Raw genomic sequence first — 15,767 nt, 5'->3', positions numbered from 1 at the left:
CATGGGATATTTCTAATTAAAAACATGGTGATTCACCACAATCAAAACTACCAGCCCAATTCATTCAGTTTATTATAATATTAGATAAAAAAAAACACATTCACATATTTATCATAAACAAAGGAAATAATTTATTAATAGTTGGAATTAAGATTTAATCACTAAACTGAGATCTAAGTATTTAGGTTCTTCTAAAGCAAAAGCAACACACTTGAAAATTAATAATATCTATTCATTTAAAAATGTACATGAATAGATATTATTAATACACATGGCAATACTTGCATATTGTTTGAACATATAGAAACCCCTGACCACCTATTCCTTCTTTGTGGAACTGTAAAAAAGCTTCTGTAGAGATTTGCAGATGTGGGTATTTGATACATTTTCATCATTTCATCATTCCAAAGAAATTCTTTATTATTTATTTTTCTAACCAGGGTATTTAATCACTCATATTTTTTTATTTCCCTACTAACTTTATTCTTTTTATAGAATAACTGTTATTTCTTTAAAATCTTAATATGTAAGGATTTAATGTTATTATACTTTTCCGACCTTTTCTGGGTTTTTTTTTTTTTGTTTGTTGTTTTTTTTTTTTTTTTTTTTTTTTTTTTTTTTATGTTAAAATATGTTAATATGTTGTTTACAAAAAGAAATATTGAAAAATATTGCAGTTATATCCCCCAAACGCCAGAGGTCACTGTAGTACCGTTAATGTAAAAATCTGTTCATGTGTCGTTTACAAAGACAAAAAAATTATATTGCAGTAATATCCCCCAAACGCCAGAGGTCGCTGTGGTCCTTCGTGTTCGGTCATTTTGATGAAGGCGCTAAAACGTGCGGAAGCTCTAAGGTAAAGAAGTAAACATACAATGGGGTTCGAAAACGAGAAAATCGACCCAGATTTATCCGAAGCAGATGGAAATATCAGCTTTTCTGAAGTCACCACCGTCGCCTCGGAGATGATGCTTGACTTCCTGTTTGTGACTTTGTGTCGAAACTTCAAAGCAGGAAACTTTGATGAGTTCAATGAAACTCTGTTAGTTTTTAAGGGTGAGTAATTCCTCAAAATCCATTGGAAAGCGGTTAAAAATATAATTGTGCTGTGCCTGCAAGAAGTCTAAAAAAATGTTTAAAAAAATAAAACTATTTTAGTGCGTGTTTTGCTATACATTGTGCCGTATATTGAGTAGTTTTTATGTTCTGTGTAGAAAATGTGTGCCTGTTATTTTAAATGCAGGATTTACAAAATACTGTATAATAAATCCTGTTCTTAACTCCTTAGATAATATTTATATTTTTGCCCTTTTAGCTCTTTCTGAGTGTGAATCTCTTCAAGCTGCAGTCAATGATGAGAGGTCCATGATTTGTGCATTTTTAGCAAGAGTCATGCATGGAAAGCAACTGGGTGAGTTTAAAACTATACTAATAGTTATTTCTGGTTAAAATGTGGATTTTTTTTTTTTATCTCAGCGGGCTTTTTTATGGTTTTGTTGCTTGAGGAACTTTGTAAAAGTTTTCTTTTTTTAAGGTTTTCCATTGCCCATACTGTTTGGGAATTAATTTGATGTTTTTTTATTTCTTTTTTTCCTAGATGTCTTGTTTGAGGAAGATGAGTCTGTAATGCCCCTCATGTCTGCTGCCACAGTTTGGGCAAATTTACAGCACACTGTGGGAGATGAAGATTTATTCAAACGCATCAATGTTCACCTGTTGGTCCAGGTAATTTTCCATCTTTTTAGGGTTTGCTCTCAGTTCACATCACTGCCTCTGTGACTAAACACATTTAAAGAAATAGATATGTCTAATTATCATTCCTAATTTGAGATTAAAGTAGAAATGCACCTTGCTCTAGGCTGTGGCTGCCTGGTTGGAAAACGGCCGGATATCTTCAGCCTCCTCTGTCATCAAGTGGTTTGAAAAAAGAAACAAATTCCCTCAGGTCTGTTTATTGTTTCTCGTGAACTTCTTTTTAAAATATTGTTTAGAGATTTTGTTCCTTTTCTTTTTCACTTTGTATCCTAACATAACTTTTTGTTCCCTTGTCTTTACTGATTCCTGACAACAACGTCAACTGAAACAGAATTTGAGAGTCAAGCTCTCAGTTATTGTCAAAAAGATGGAAACGCACCACCCATTCCTCATGAGCCACAGCTATGACCACCTGCGTGAGACAATACAGTCCTTCTTGGATAATTACCTAAAAAAGAATCCGTCTGACTTCCTCGTCAAGGTTGGATGTTCATGAAACTTAGTGCTTTGTGTAAAATGAGATCTCTGTGTTTACCCCCCTAAGCTTTGTCTACCCCGATTCTTACCTGAGAATCATCATCCATAAAAATAACCCTAAGATTTTGATGTCATGTGTATTCCAACTCTGACTGTTGGAGTAAATCCTACAGGGAAATCTGGCATAAAGTACAAATGTGAACAGCTGCTCAAATTTTCACCAATTCTGATGTTTATGTGGGAAATTGACCTGAAGCAGAAAACATGTCAACAAATGAAACTGATTTAAGCTTGTATATTTGGAGGTTTTTATTGTGAAGAAAACAAACAGCTTCATCAAGCTTCACATTACATTTTAATCAGATTTGCTTCACTGGAGGGAAGGAAAGCAATATTTCAGAAGGCAAAGCACCTGATTTACCCTCATAAATTAATAATTCCTTTAACAGAGGAGGTGGGAAATCCAACCCAAAAAGAAAGGACATTTCTTCATATAATTTATTTTGTATTTGTTCTTATTTCGTATGCAATATTATCATTACATTACTGTACTGCTGTTTTCCACAGCCACCGTGTCATTTTGATCCACAGAGGCTTAGACTTTCATTATTGTAATGATTATTGGGTTTCCTCTCTGTGTGGCGATCTCATACTGTGAGATTATTTTATTTCAGAGTTTGACTTTTTCTCCCATCAGTTGTTAAAACCTAAAAAGAATATTCTAGGCTTAGTGGAGCACATTTTGGACACTGAACAATATGTGCAGCCCTCCTGCTAATTTCAAAGTGTTTCAAAGTATCTGTGTTTTAGAGGTTGGACTTAAATTAGCTCAGAAATTTCCACCAAATGTCTCTGCTTCTCTTTGTGGTTATCAGCAAGTGTGTATTGCTAATTATCTTCAGAGTTCAGCTTCTTGTTAACATTATGTCAGAGAGGCCAAATCAAAATTAGTTTGCATTTTACTGGTTGAAGAAATCACTCAAACTAGTTAAATAAAGTCCTTCAAACTGTTAAAATAACAGCTTTAGCAGTATATAATAATACACAGCTTCACTTCTAATGAATGCTGCTTATCACCACAAATACCTGATGCCTGTTGTTAAGTACAGTGGTGGAGGGTTGATGATGTGGGCTTCATTTTCCGATTCTTTGATCTTGTTATAGCTAGAATTAACTGCCAGCCATTTTTATTATTTGAGGTTCTTTTTGTTTAACTTGCTATGCAGGTGATCAGACGTTGCTCCTGTAAGACAGGCCAACAACAACCTTACCGACTCCCGATTACAGAGGCGTGGGCCAGTTTCAGTTCAATTTGCATGTTTTCTAAGCAATAACAAGGCTTTTAATTTGGCTATTCAATAAGGCCTGACATTTTCAATTGAGAAAGCTTTCTGGTTGGGAAGCTAAACATCTTCAAAGTCCAGTTTTGTTTTTAAATTTCTTTGGAATGACTATGACCTGGATGACTGAGAATCTTCACCAGCATTTTTATTCAAATATTTCAGAAATTTGAGAGATTTATGTTACCCGTTAGATTTCTTTTAGTTCAACTTTGGATCATTTATTTAGCAAAAATACATTTTTTTTTATAGTTTTGAAGTAGATGGTAATATTAAAAAGTAATAATATTAGAACATTTATATATAGAATGATTCTGCCTATAATTCTAAACAAATACCCGCATCTAATGAATGTTTATCTCTCCATCAGGCAGCTACAAAGCTCGTCCAATCCTCCCAAAACAATAAGGATTCAAAGCCAGTCTTTGTGGAAAGCAGTGCCCTCCCAGGACAGCCCCATGAAATGGAAAAGAAGAATAAAAAGTAAGCATATGTGTTTTTTTTTGTTGTTGTTGTTTTTTTGTTTTTGTTGTTTTTTTTTTTGTTTTTTTTTGTTTTTTTACATTCAGTTGAAATCATCAAAGTTATTTTGACTTTAAACCATGGAGAGAATTAAGGGTAAATAGCAAGGAGGCCCTCCACCCTCAAAGGCTTGGATCTTATTGGAAGAAGTGGTCAGAAATAGCAGTGGAAAAATCTGAAGAAAAGAAATCTGCAACAAAACAAAGTTGTTTGTTGTAACACCAGTAACATTTGGTCTTAGTGTCGTCTTATAAAGGAATGTATTTATGTTTTCTTATGTTTTGGTAAAATATGGTGTCGTATATTTTCAGTCCCAGTCTGAACCAACTTGTTGCTTTAATAAAAGTAACTGAAAATCTGCATGTAGTATTAAAATGTTTAACCTTGCTTTGGTTATTTTGGTAAAAAAAAAAGTTACAAAGGAGTTCTTACTTTTGTAGTTTTTGTTCAGATCTTACTCAAGAAAAGTGAATTCTTAGTTTTATAAGCTTGATATGTTGTCAACTACAACTTATTTTGAAGCGTGTAGTAAAAATAAATTCTCTCTCACTTCCGCAGACCAAAACGCAAACTGTTCTCTACTAAGACTACTGACATGTGGATGCCTGATACCATGGCGACGCCCTGCGTTTCCCTCAGACGACTCTCCAGAAATGGTATCTCCTTCTCGTCTGTTGTCTTATAGCTTGTTTATCAAAAATTTGAAATATACATTCCCAGCATATTTTGTGACCAAAGCTAAAGATCTTTAAACTGTTCACCATCAGAGTTATGTCAACTGATGACAAGGTGTTTGGACACCCCCAAGTTAGAAAAGAATGAAAAACAGAAGAAAAGGAAAACACCTAAGGTATGTTAAATAAGAAAACTCAACCGGTTTCTAATTCATGGTTTCTAAAATAAAATTGCTTATTTGAATTAATCATTTAGAAGAAGGAAAATACATATACAGATTCTAAGTTGTCGTCCTGTCCTTTTTTTCCTATTTTTATTTTATTTTTTTAGAAATGGAATGCTCAGCTGGACAGATACCTTAAAGAGGGAGTCAGACGTCACGGACGGGGGAAATGGGCTCAAATCTTATTGGATTATGACTTTGAAGGACGCACTGGGACCATGCTGAAGGACCGCTGGAGAGTTCTGCTGAGGGCAAACAAAGTCGACTGAAAAGAAACGTGTCTCCTTCCTCTCATTTCTGCCTGTATGATGTAGCAGTTTGTATATAACAATCCCCCCACAGATCAAATATTTTTTGTTTTATTTTCTGAAGAGTTTCCCTCAAAGTTAAGCTGTTGTTGTATTTTTTTAAATATATGTATAAAAATGTGATAAATGTGAAAGATTGTTTTTGTTATATTTTGTTGCACATTGGCCTTTTAAACTGTAAAACTGCAAATTAAACCTGCTGCTCATTGCTGCCTCTAACTCTTTTACTATGTTCCACAAGGGGGCGCCAAAGACAAAATATTACAAACCTGGCTGTTATAACTATGCTGGAAATTTTAGATTTTTTTTTTTTTTTTTTTGGAGTTATTAAATAAAAAAGGAAAACTAAAATCTAGCTGTACAGTTGTTTTGATTCTAACATCTAGAGGAAATGCTTTATTCTTTGAGGTGATTTCTATGCTTTTCATTATGCAGATCTCAGTCTGTTGGAGAACATCCTTTGATGTTCTGAGCATTTAAATTCAGCGGCTGATCCGGGCTTGTGAAGGTCAGGTGAAGATGAAGTTGTGTTGTGTTGGACAAGTGCACTGTGGAGTTTTCTGGATCTTCCTCCATGTCCCTCTGCAGTGCGGGTTCCCCACTGCCTGCCAGTCAAGCAAAGTCTCTCTGCAACACAGTTACATGATAATTAGAACATTTCTGTCATTTGCTTTTGTCTATTAAGAGTTTCTGTCAAAAATGGTTGTACATTTATTTGCACAAATCCCTGAAATGGATGGTTATCTGCTTTTAGTTAATTCTTTTACGACTCATGATTCACAGGATGAATTAATTATACTGAATACAGTTTAATGTTTATTTTGATGTAGAAAAAAACAAAACAATTTCCTTCAAAAGCTTAGGGTTGTTTTTTGCTTTTTTTTATTAAGCCCACCCTCTAACAATATCAACATATTTCAACAATCTGTGTCAGATGACATGATCTTTGTTTGGCAGTTCAGAAATCCACCAATTAACATTAAACCTGTAAACTGGAAGCTGAGGAAATGCCAGTGTTACTCCACATTTGAGAGAAATAAAAAAGAAAGAAGCAGCTACTACAAAACAGACATCTTGGTAGCTGGAATTAGCACCGATGGATGAGTTAAAACACCTAGTGAGAGAGGCTTATGATCAGCCCACAAAGACTGAACTATTTTAAAACTAATAGCGTGAAGCAAGGTGGTGGTTGCATCATGCTGTGGAGCAAAAGTTAATCAAAAGCTGCACACGTCAAAGTGTTTTAACTGCACAAATGATCTTTTTATTGTGGGAGAAATAAAACAGGCTTCTACAGAGTATTTCAGTTTGGCTGTGACCTTGGCTCTACTGAAAAGATGTAAATTGGCTCAGTTCAAACTATTTAAATCATTTTTACCAGCCCTGCAAATAAATACCCAGATTTATTTTTTTTTTTTTTTATTATGCAGGGGATAAATGCTTATGGATATTTGAAACCATTATGAGAGATTGCTTTAGTATTGATTAATAGTTTGTATTTATGCATTTGATCCTTGGATTGATCAGAGGCGTAGCCAGAACATTTTTATAAGTGTGGCCAGGCACTAACCAATGTATACTGAGGGGTGGCCAAAAGTGGATAGGCACCAGAACCTCAGGTTCAATCTACACAGTTCAACTGGGAACAAACACAACGTCCACATTTCTAAATAAAGACAAACTATACTTTTTCTACAGCCTTTGCTAACAAATAGATGCATATATTTAAACATCCGTCTAGATAAAAGGTATAGTGGATCAAATTCTTAGAGGTTTGAGTTCTGGAGCAAACATCTTTTCCATCGTCATTACTTACCTTACTTTTATCAATATCATTCTACATTAAATTGATATTTACAAGTACTAATATCTACATAAATTGATAATTGAATAGGTTTTTATTAAAATAGTTATTTACAGTATCTATGATTTCACTGAAGACTGTTAGATGACTTGCAGGGACATTATTTTCTCTTTACCTCATATAACACAAAATCTAGTTCTGAGAGAGCCTGAATTCTGTACTAATCATCTCTAATGTTGGTATATTGATGTGCATAATTAACCACAGTGTTTTTGTTGTCAAGTAATTGTTTATATATATATAAAATTAAAATGTTTTGAATACTTCAGAGAAAAAAAAATGGTAGGGGTGGCCAATGATTGGCTAAGGGTGACCATGGCAACCCCTGCCCCCCCATCTAGCTCCGCCCCTGAGATTGATTGGATAAATAAAGTCAAAGCCCAGTTCTCTTGAAAGTTTGCAAATGTTTTTATCAATTCACCCTTCAAAATGATTGAGAGCCCAAAACTGGTACGACATTGCTGTCCATTTCTAGCCTGGGTGCCAGTCCGAACTTAGTCCCGCCCACAAGGTTTGAGTTCGGGGAAGTTCGGTCTGGCTCTGCACCATAGTAGCGCGAGTATTATCGCCCACTGTCAGGCGATCCAATCAAATTGTCAGGGCGGGCTTTATACGATGATGGACAGATGTTTAAGAGTAACGTAATCAACCACGTGACCAATGCGCGCTTGGGTGACAACAATAATGGCTGCCGCTGGAGAGTTTGGGTGAGTAGATTCTGCTATTAGGTCTGTTCTAGAAGATATCGACAGCAAATTAATTTTAAAAGCGGAACAGAGAAACGCGATCAAGTCTCATCTTCTTATTCTAGGCGTGAAACTGCACGCTTTGATTTTTGTGGACAACAACTATGCCTCGCTTAACATACGTCACGCACTCCGTTGCTCTTATTGGTTGTAGGTCTATCCAATTGAGTGCCGAGGCATTTTTTTTCCTGGTTCGTTCGAAACACGCCCCATAATCACAGCTCTATGGAGCAGTATCAGACTTATATTCTGACTAGAATTGAGTTGGACTACATCAGGCTAGTCCATTTCACCAGAACTGTATGTTTTCAATATGTCTGTAAAACCTAATGTATAAAAACACATGAAATAGTTTCCTACTTGTCGGATTCTTGGCCATCTCCCTGGCAGCTACTGTTTCGCAAGGCAGGTGGTTCACACGCCACACACACTTTAAAGCCTTCAGTTATGTAGCGCATCCAGTGTGTGTGAGGCCGGTTCTCCACTGTGCAGTGTGGCGTCCGGGACTCCAGTTTAAACTCCACACAGAACCTGATTGAAATCAGGGAAAAGGTCGTGGAAGATGCATAAAAAACATTCACATTAGGATAAAATAGGAAACAAATTTCTCTAACACGTGGTCAATGTGTAGTTGTGATAACATCCCTCTCCTTTACACAACCCTACCCTCACTGATAGCCCTTTCACACTGGTGAAGATTTAGTTTCTAAAGAACCGTCTCTCTGCACTGCTGTATAAATGTTATAATCTACAGCCAGTTGGGCAAACAATGATAACTCATTTCAATGAAACAAAGTTGATTTACATGTTTATATTACAGGATTAAATACTGCATCCATGAGAGTATTTAACTTCACATAGCTTGATTTAAAAGTCACCGTGAGTCATGAGTACTTTGAAGTTCGATGAAACTCACCCGGCCTCTAGGGGGTTTCCATAGCTGTCATGTTTGGGCCTTCTGTTGCCAAACTTCATGCTGGTGATGAATGCTGGGCCTTACAAGAGAAACTACTTCAGATTTGGTTTCACAGTTAACTCATTAATGGACTGTATAATACAGGACATAGAGATAACGTTAGTTTACACAAATTAGCCTTTCATGTTGCCTTATTAGGTAGATTTTAACAGTTTAATTAAATGTTCCTTTTTCAGAGTTGAATGGATAATCCAACAATCGAGTTCAATGTTTTAGAAAAGCAAGAGCTGTTTGTGCAAGTTTCATTTTATTATTGATTTTCTTTTATAGCATAAAACACAAACATCTAACAAGTTAGAGCTTCCAGTTGTGTCGAAGTTAAAACCAAACAGCTGATTGACGTAAAATCAAAGATTGACAAAGAGTCTATTTCTACATTCAGTCCAGCTAATGAAAACTTGTTTACGTGAACTTTGTTAAAAGAGAAAACAGATGACTTATATAAATATATACATAAGATTTCTCCTTCTTTAAAAAAAAAACTCTGCCATTTAGGCAGTGACGTGCGGTCAGGGGAGGCAGGTGAGGCAGTGCCTCACCAGCCATCATGGAAAGAAAGAAAATATATAATCATAAAGTAATTTAAATTGTTATATTCATCCGGTGGTTTGTACTAAAAAATATTCATTTTTCATGTAGCTTCACCAATTTCGATTTTTATTTGTTCAAAATCGCTGAATTTTCTTATTTTCCCATTCAAATGCTTGGAAGCGATGCCGGTGAGGCAGCAGCGAGCTCTGCCTCACCTTGGATTGCGCAACCCCTGGCTCTGCGCTGGCTGCAAAGCGGAGAGAGCATGTTGCTGTACGGCGTCAATAAAATGGTTTAAACAAATGTAATATGTGAACTTATTTCTAATAATTTGGCTTATGTATATAATGTACAGAGCTTTTTGTCACCAACTGTGTTTGTGTAACGTGTTTCGTGTAATGAGCGATTATAAACGGCAGAGAACAAGTTCGAGGTGAGGCAGGCAGTTCTCTTGCCTCATGGCAGGGGGTGCTCAAGAGACTGAAAACATAAGGCAGGAACAGGACGGATCAAGGAAGGCTTTCTTCCCTGGCAGTGATCTCCATTGAGACAGAGAGACTTTTAAAACTGAAGGAAGATAAGGAGGACTTCTATTCATTTATAAGTAAAGGTAAGACAGTAATAACATTTATTTTGTTTTGTTTTTTAAGGAAATGTGTGTTTTGTGAGCTACAGTTTGTATGTGTAAGGATGCAGAAGTGAAACATAACCTGTAAACTGCTGTCAATCTATGCATCTATTTGCAAATCTGATTCTGATGACGTCAGTGCCTCACCAGCTATGAACCTCACCGCACGTCACTGCATTTAGGTTTTAAAATTAAGGAAATAAAATGTGCCAAAAGAGCATAAACACATGCTTAAACAAACATTATGTAAGTTTTAACTGAAAAATGTCTATAATTAGCCTTTTAATTTACCCTTTACAGCTAAAACATTGTTTGATGAGCAGAAAGAGCCTGGTTCTGCCAGAGGCTTCTTCCCAATGGGGAGTTTTTTTCTCTCCACTGTCGCTCCATGCTTGCTCATCATGGACAGGTTCTCTCAACCTGTGTTATCCAACTGGACTTCCATCTTCCAGGTCCCTGACTGAAGCTCTAGTATCAGCTCACGCAGTCCACTGGATCTCCCCATAAAGCTCAGCAGACCGTCTCACTAACCAGCAGTCTACAGACTAACCAACTTCATCTATCTCCACTCCACCACAAGTTTCAGGCCTGGGGGGGAAATAGCTCTATTCTTTGCTCCTTTTCATGCAAATTAAGCACTATGTTTCCTGCCGAGGTCTGAGCGCCAAAGAAAAAGTAATTTTTTTAAATACATTTGTAATTGTCTTCTCTCTTTGTGTGAGTTTTTCAGATTGAATGTAGATTTGGTCAGCTGGCATCAATCCGAGTCATTGTGTTTATGTCACACGTGACTATTAGCTCCATAATCATTTTACGCAAACCACAAGGAAACAATTATATTATTATACTATTTAAATGTTTATTAACAGCTCTCCATCACACAAAGAACACAAGATCAAAAAGATAACACTCTAAAATACTATGGTTACATTAAACTGCATCAATAGATATGAAAATGCAGAGGCACCATGCTTTTACTTTGAGCTAAAGGCAGGGTGCCCTGCCTAAGGCTTGGGCTGCTCCTGATCTCTGAACCAACAGTGTCTCATAAGAAGGTATGATAGAAACGCTTAGATGTTTGATGATAGGACAAAATCTGGGGCTACAAAATCAAAATTATCATCACAGTTTTAGATCCAAACAAATATGGATCTGTGCTTTCGGCCATTCTCCCCTTTTTGCCATTTAAATGATTGGTGACCTGTCTCGGATGCACCCATCTCTCATACAACGTACGTTGAAGATAGAGAGCAGCCCTATTTGAAATAGTTGGGTTTTACCTAAAAGTCTGGTTTTTGCTTATTATTTTTTCAACTTAAATTTACTACAAATTCTATTAAGAGAACATCTGTCTATCAGTGTGGCATCTTGTTTATTGGTATAAATAAAACTTTACAGCTTGCATTTTAACTAAAATTTGTGGAAAAAAATCCACAATAAATTCAAGCCCAGTTTTTTGTTGTTGTTTTTTTTTGTAAAGAATTAAAGATATATTGTTAGTCATGCCAACAAAGAAATTATTTAAAAAAACATCACAAAGTCCAAAATTAACATGGGCAGTGAGGAAGATATGAAAATTCTTAATGTTGCTATACATACTTGTTGACAAAAAAAATCAAACAGCTGTAGACATAAAAGCAGGAAGCATTTTAAATGTGTTACATACCTGAGTGGAGTCCACAGTGGGTGCCCCTCTGGTCTCTGTACTCCCTGCACCCAGCTCTCTGCTCCAGCCAGGGACAGGGATCACCACTGTTACCGGGCTGCTGCTCTACGTGACGGACACGGACTCTGACTGATGGCTGACAGGGCTTGGCACAGCCACTCCAAAAGCTCCAGGCGCCCACAGCACAGTCCTGAGCTAAAATGTGGCCCCGACAGAATAGAAGAAAGTTATTCAGGCAGCAATAGGTCCAACCTCATTCAACCACAAAGGATTTTAGAGCAATGGAGCTAAATGTAAGTTGTAACATGTAGGTCACTCTATTACTAACTCCAATTTTTAGAATGATACAGTGTTTTGTTTTTTATGTTTTTTCTGTCTCTGCTACAAATAGGTTGATTGTGCAAAGTGAACACCAGTTCACTTTATGGTGCTTAATAATCAAGATTTCATGAATTATGTGGCTACTGGCCTCTAACTCATATTAAGTACGCTCAACTTGTTTGCCTGGAACTATAATTGCTGCAACTGATTGACAGAATCACATTCTTCAAATATTTGTCCTAATGCCATTATGTGGGCCAGTCCACAGAAATAAGGCTTGGCACAAAGACGGCTGAGGTATTTGGTGTACACATAAGATAAAGTAGAAAAATTACAGATACTGTTCAGGAGGAGTCATCGCTGCCAGAAGAGCTGGATCGGTAAAGATTAGATCAGGATAACCATTTTCCCTCTTCTTTTTACCGTTCAACAGTTTCAGAAGATAATCAGTTCCCTGGTTATCTCATTTTAGTCTCATAAATTTAAGCTTTTAATACTACAAAAGAGTCCTCTGTGATTCTTTCACCTAAAGACAGGTCTTCATCACTCACCGGGACACTCTGTAAAATAGTCAAAGCAACAGTCCTTGGCGTTGATGCAGTCTTCGTCGCAGTAGCACGTCCCGTACGTTCGGTCCATCCTCCAGTCAGTAGACGAACATCCCATGTTTCTGCCCCTGCAACACCTCCCAGAGCAGCCACTGGTCACCAGATGCTTCCGTCCAAGATAACACAACACCATCAACCAGTAAGCCACCTCTACAGAAGATCCCCTCATGATGGGAGTCAGAGCCAAAAGTCCAGTCTGGAATTGACACTTCTGCCCCTGTGGTTGGCTTAAGGTATGAAAGGCTGTAGTCTGTAAAACATACCTAATCCTGTTTTATTGCTGACAGGCTTCTAACTGTAAGAATTAAAAAGACTCAGCACTTCCTGTTTCTTTCCCCTGTGTCCAGGTGTTCAGGTCTGCAAAAACAGCCTACAGAATAAAGCATCCAAAAGTTCCTACAGCGACCACCCTTTCAGTCCTCATGCTGTATTTGCTTCGACTTCTTCTCAGAGCTGATTTACCTCTGGGTTTGCCAACCAAGTACCTCCCTGAAACAAGGGGAGGGGTGATCTCTTGGCTTTGGGTTTTTGTGTTCCGGCTCCAGTTTCTGTTCTTTTACCTTCTTTTTTACCTGCAATAGTTTTATCTGTTTGTCCCATCCCTTCCCTTCAGAGGAGCTGTAATCCTGACACCATTTAGTGTGCCATCGCTGATCTCCAAGTCCAAAAAGAAAGGAAGGAATGTGAACATTTGGCAAGTCCCCAAATAACTGTGCTGCAGGGTCCTCAGAGGACACTAAAGCCACTCTTCAGTTCTTACCTTTCTGCCCTTTTTGTCTCCCTCTTTTTTTCAGTGTTGTTCCACAAGAGCAGAGGAAGCTGAATTAAGCCAGCTGTTGTCTGGGTTTTTAGCTTTTAGAGATTTAGTTAATTTTTCTTTTCAAGAAAATAGTTAGCTGGCCAATGGTTATAATCTACCGAATCTAAACCCAAGAAATACCCTAACTTCTATTTTTATTGTATATCATCAGTACTGAGCACGTAATATGATCTTTTTATTTTTATTTCACATTGTAACTGCATCAAATGACTAAAGTGCAATCAAATATCTATGTATTTCATGATGCATCCATGTTTAGTTCATATGTTTTGGGATAAATTGTTAAAAATGTTTCAGGTTAAAATGGGCTTTGGCCTAAAAGTTACCATCTCGTGATTTTTTTTCCATTTTGCAAACCTAACGATCAACTGACCATCTTGGGCTGATAGTTTAATGCTCAACATAAAGTTTATGAGCATCTTTCAGGGAGTGATGCTTAAGTTTTTATAAACTCTTTAATAAACAAATTTTTGTTATAATCTTGATATAGTTATTTGATGTACAAATGAGAGATATGCGGGTCCTTTAGTTCAACCTCATTTTAAGCTGGCTGCTGGAGTTACAATAATAGCTTTCAACTTCATCATAGTCTTCACCAGGTGCACACAGCACGTGTCGGAACCAGTGAATATAAAATATTTAGTGAACTCAACCTGAACTGATATCCGATGGAAGAATCATGTGCTTTTCATTTGGATGACAAGCAACACAGCTACCAAAGTGTTTTGTTCTCTTGGCTTTAATGTAGAATCCTTTTACCCACACTTGCATGAGTACAGCTTGGTTCAGTCATAGTGCTGATTTGATCTCCATTGATCCGAGGAGGGAAGTTGCATAAGTTTGCATGGTGGAGGTGCAACATCAAAGCATTTGTGTTTTACATCTGACGGATTCCTAACCCTGTACCTCCTGCCCCCGGAGTGTATTTGTCTGAGATAATCAGCCTAATCATTATAACACACCCAAGTACTACGTCTTCTTGGTGTGTCTCAGCAGGAAGAACCGTATGAATGTCTCTCAAGATGTCAAACATTAATGGCATTGTGCTCTTGTGCTGATTGGCAGAATGTACCTGAGAATGAGACAAAGAGTGAGATCGATTGTATTCTGTCAAGGGTGGACCTTCACTTCTTAGATAACGCATCCCAGAAAGGGCATTGTAACTCTTCATCGCATCTCTGTGGGGAATACAATCTGAAACTCTTTAGTTGCTTTTAAAACATATGTTGAGAAACTAAAGAGGTCATCTCATCAACATGACCCGTGTTGTAAAGCTACGTTGCTAATGTCAGGTCTGAAATAGATTGTTCCCAACCATTAACATAAACCCAGATTTGAACCCAATTTTGGTCTAAAGAGTCAAAATGGTTATTGTAGCTTTCTGTATTATATAGCTTACAGCACTGTACATATGCTTGTAAAACGTCAGGTATTGGTAATGTAAAAGACTGAAACCACAATATGTCAAAAAATTATAACAACACTTTAATATCCTATCCTAGCTTCTCTTCATTTGCTTAGAGATAGCTTTGAGATCAGATTTTTCCTTATGCTCCTAGGAGAGCATTCACTCTCAATCTGCAGGTTTACTAGTGGTTCCTAGAATTTCTAAAAGTAGAATGGGAGGCAGATCTTTTAGTTATCAGGCTCCTCTCCTGTGGAACCAACTACCAGTTTTAGTCCCTGAGGCAGACACCCTGTCTACTTTTAAGGCTAGGCTTTAGACAGCTTGCAAATACTTTGCTTGACATTTCCACCTTAATGGAAACTATGAAAATGTCGAGGGAGTATAGAGAGTTGAACTAGAGCTACTTACTCTGGTTATTTCTTCAAATGTACTGTTTGACATTTCCAAATGTGAGCTCTTTCATTTTGTGTAATGAAGAGTTCATGCATTTTGCTACATGTATTTAACTAGCATTTTTGTGTGGTTATTTTTCTGCAAATCTGTAATCTGGGATTTGTTTGGCATCGGCTATTAGTGTTTGCGTCCCGTAATGATGTATGAGTTAAAGTGTAGGAGGTGTAATGCTACGTTCAGACTGCACACGCTAGAGGCAGTGGCAGCAGCTAGTTTACATGCAATGGTTGACACGTGTCTAGGTTTAGCAAAAGGTCCTGCAGCACGTTTTGAGCAGCAGGAGCAGCACGTCTGAGCAGCTGAGGCAGTGTGTCATGAGCTACAGCATCTGACGCACGTGACGTGCTGCGAAAGCGGCAGCTGCTGGAATTGGAAAAATTTAACTTTTGCTGCTGGATGCATAAACCAATCAGAAAAGCTGATCAAGGAGCTGCCAGGGAGACGTA

General features: G+C 37.3%; 2 protein-coding genes across 2 annotated transcripts; one reads left to right on the top strand and one right to left on the bottom strand.

The window, feature by feature from the left end:
* The first annotated feature begins 812 nt into the window (after positions 1–812).
* Positions 813–5,619, top strand: terf1 (telomeric repeat binding factor (NIMA-interacting) 1). The gene is made up of 9 exons (XM_038268666.1): positions 813–1,056; positions 1,316–1,411; positions 1,598–1,725; positions 1,859–1,945; positions 2,087–2,236; positions 3,943–4,055; positions 4,653–4,750; positions 4,862–4,944; positions 5,100–5,619. Exons 1-9 carry the CDS (start codon positions 876–878, stop codon positions 5,259–5,261), a joined length of 1,098 nt encoding a protein of 365 aa, XP_038124594.1. The 5' UTR covers positions 813–875; the 3' UTR covers positions 5,262–5,619.
* On the bottom strand, positions 3,812–13,299 carry LOC119772308 (somatomedin-B and thrombospondin type-1 domain-containing protein). The gene is made up of 5 exons (XM_038268667.1): positions 12,584–13,299; positions 11,712–11,906; positions 8,827–8,905; positions 8,271–8,441; positions 3,812–5,927 (listed from the first exon to the last, which is right to left on the bottom strand). The coding sequence occupies exons 1-5, from the start codon at positions 12,807–12,809 to the stop codon at positions 5,810–5,812; spliced, it is 789 nt and encodes a 262-aa protein (XP_038124595.1). The 5' UTR covers positions 12,810–13,299; the 3' UTR covers positions 3,812–5,809.
* Positions 13,300–15,767: the final 2,468 nt, after the last annotated feature.

The sequence above is a fragment of the Cyprinodon tularosa genome, unplaced genomic scaffold, assembly GCF_016077235.1.
Source record: "Cyprinodon tularosa strain WSP-4 unplaced genomic scaffold, ASM1607723v1 ctg707, whole genome shotgun sequence".
Taxonomy (NCBI): Eukaryota; Metazoa; Chordata; class Actinopteri; order Cyprinodontiformes; family Cyprinodontidae; genus Cyprinodon; species Cyprinodon tularosa.
This window is presented reverse-complemented; position numbering and strand designations above follow the sequence as displayed.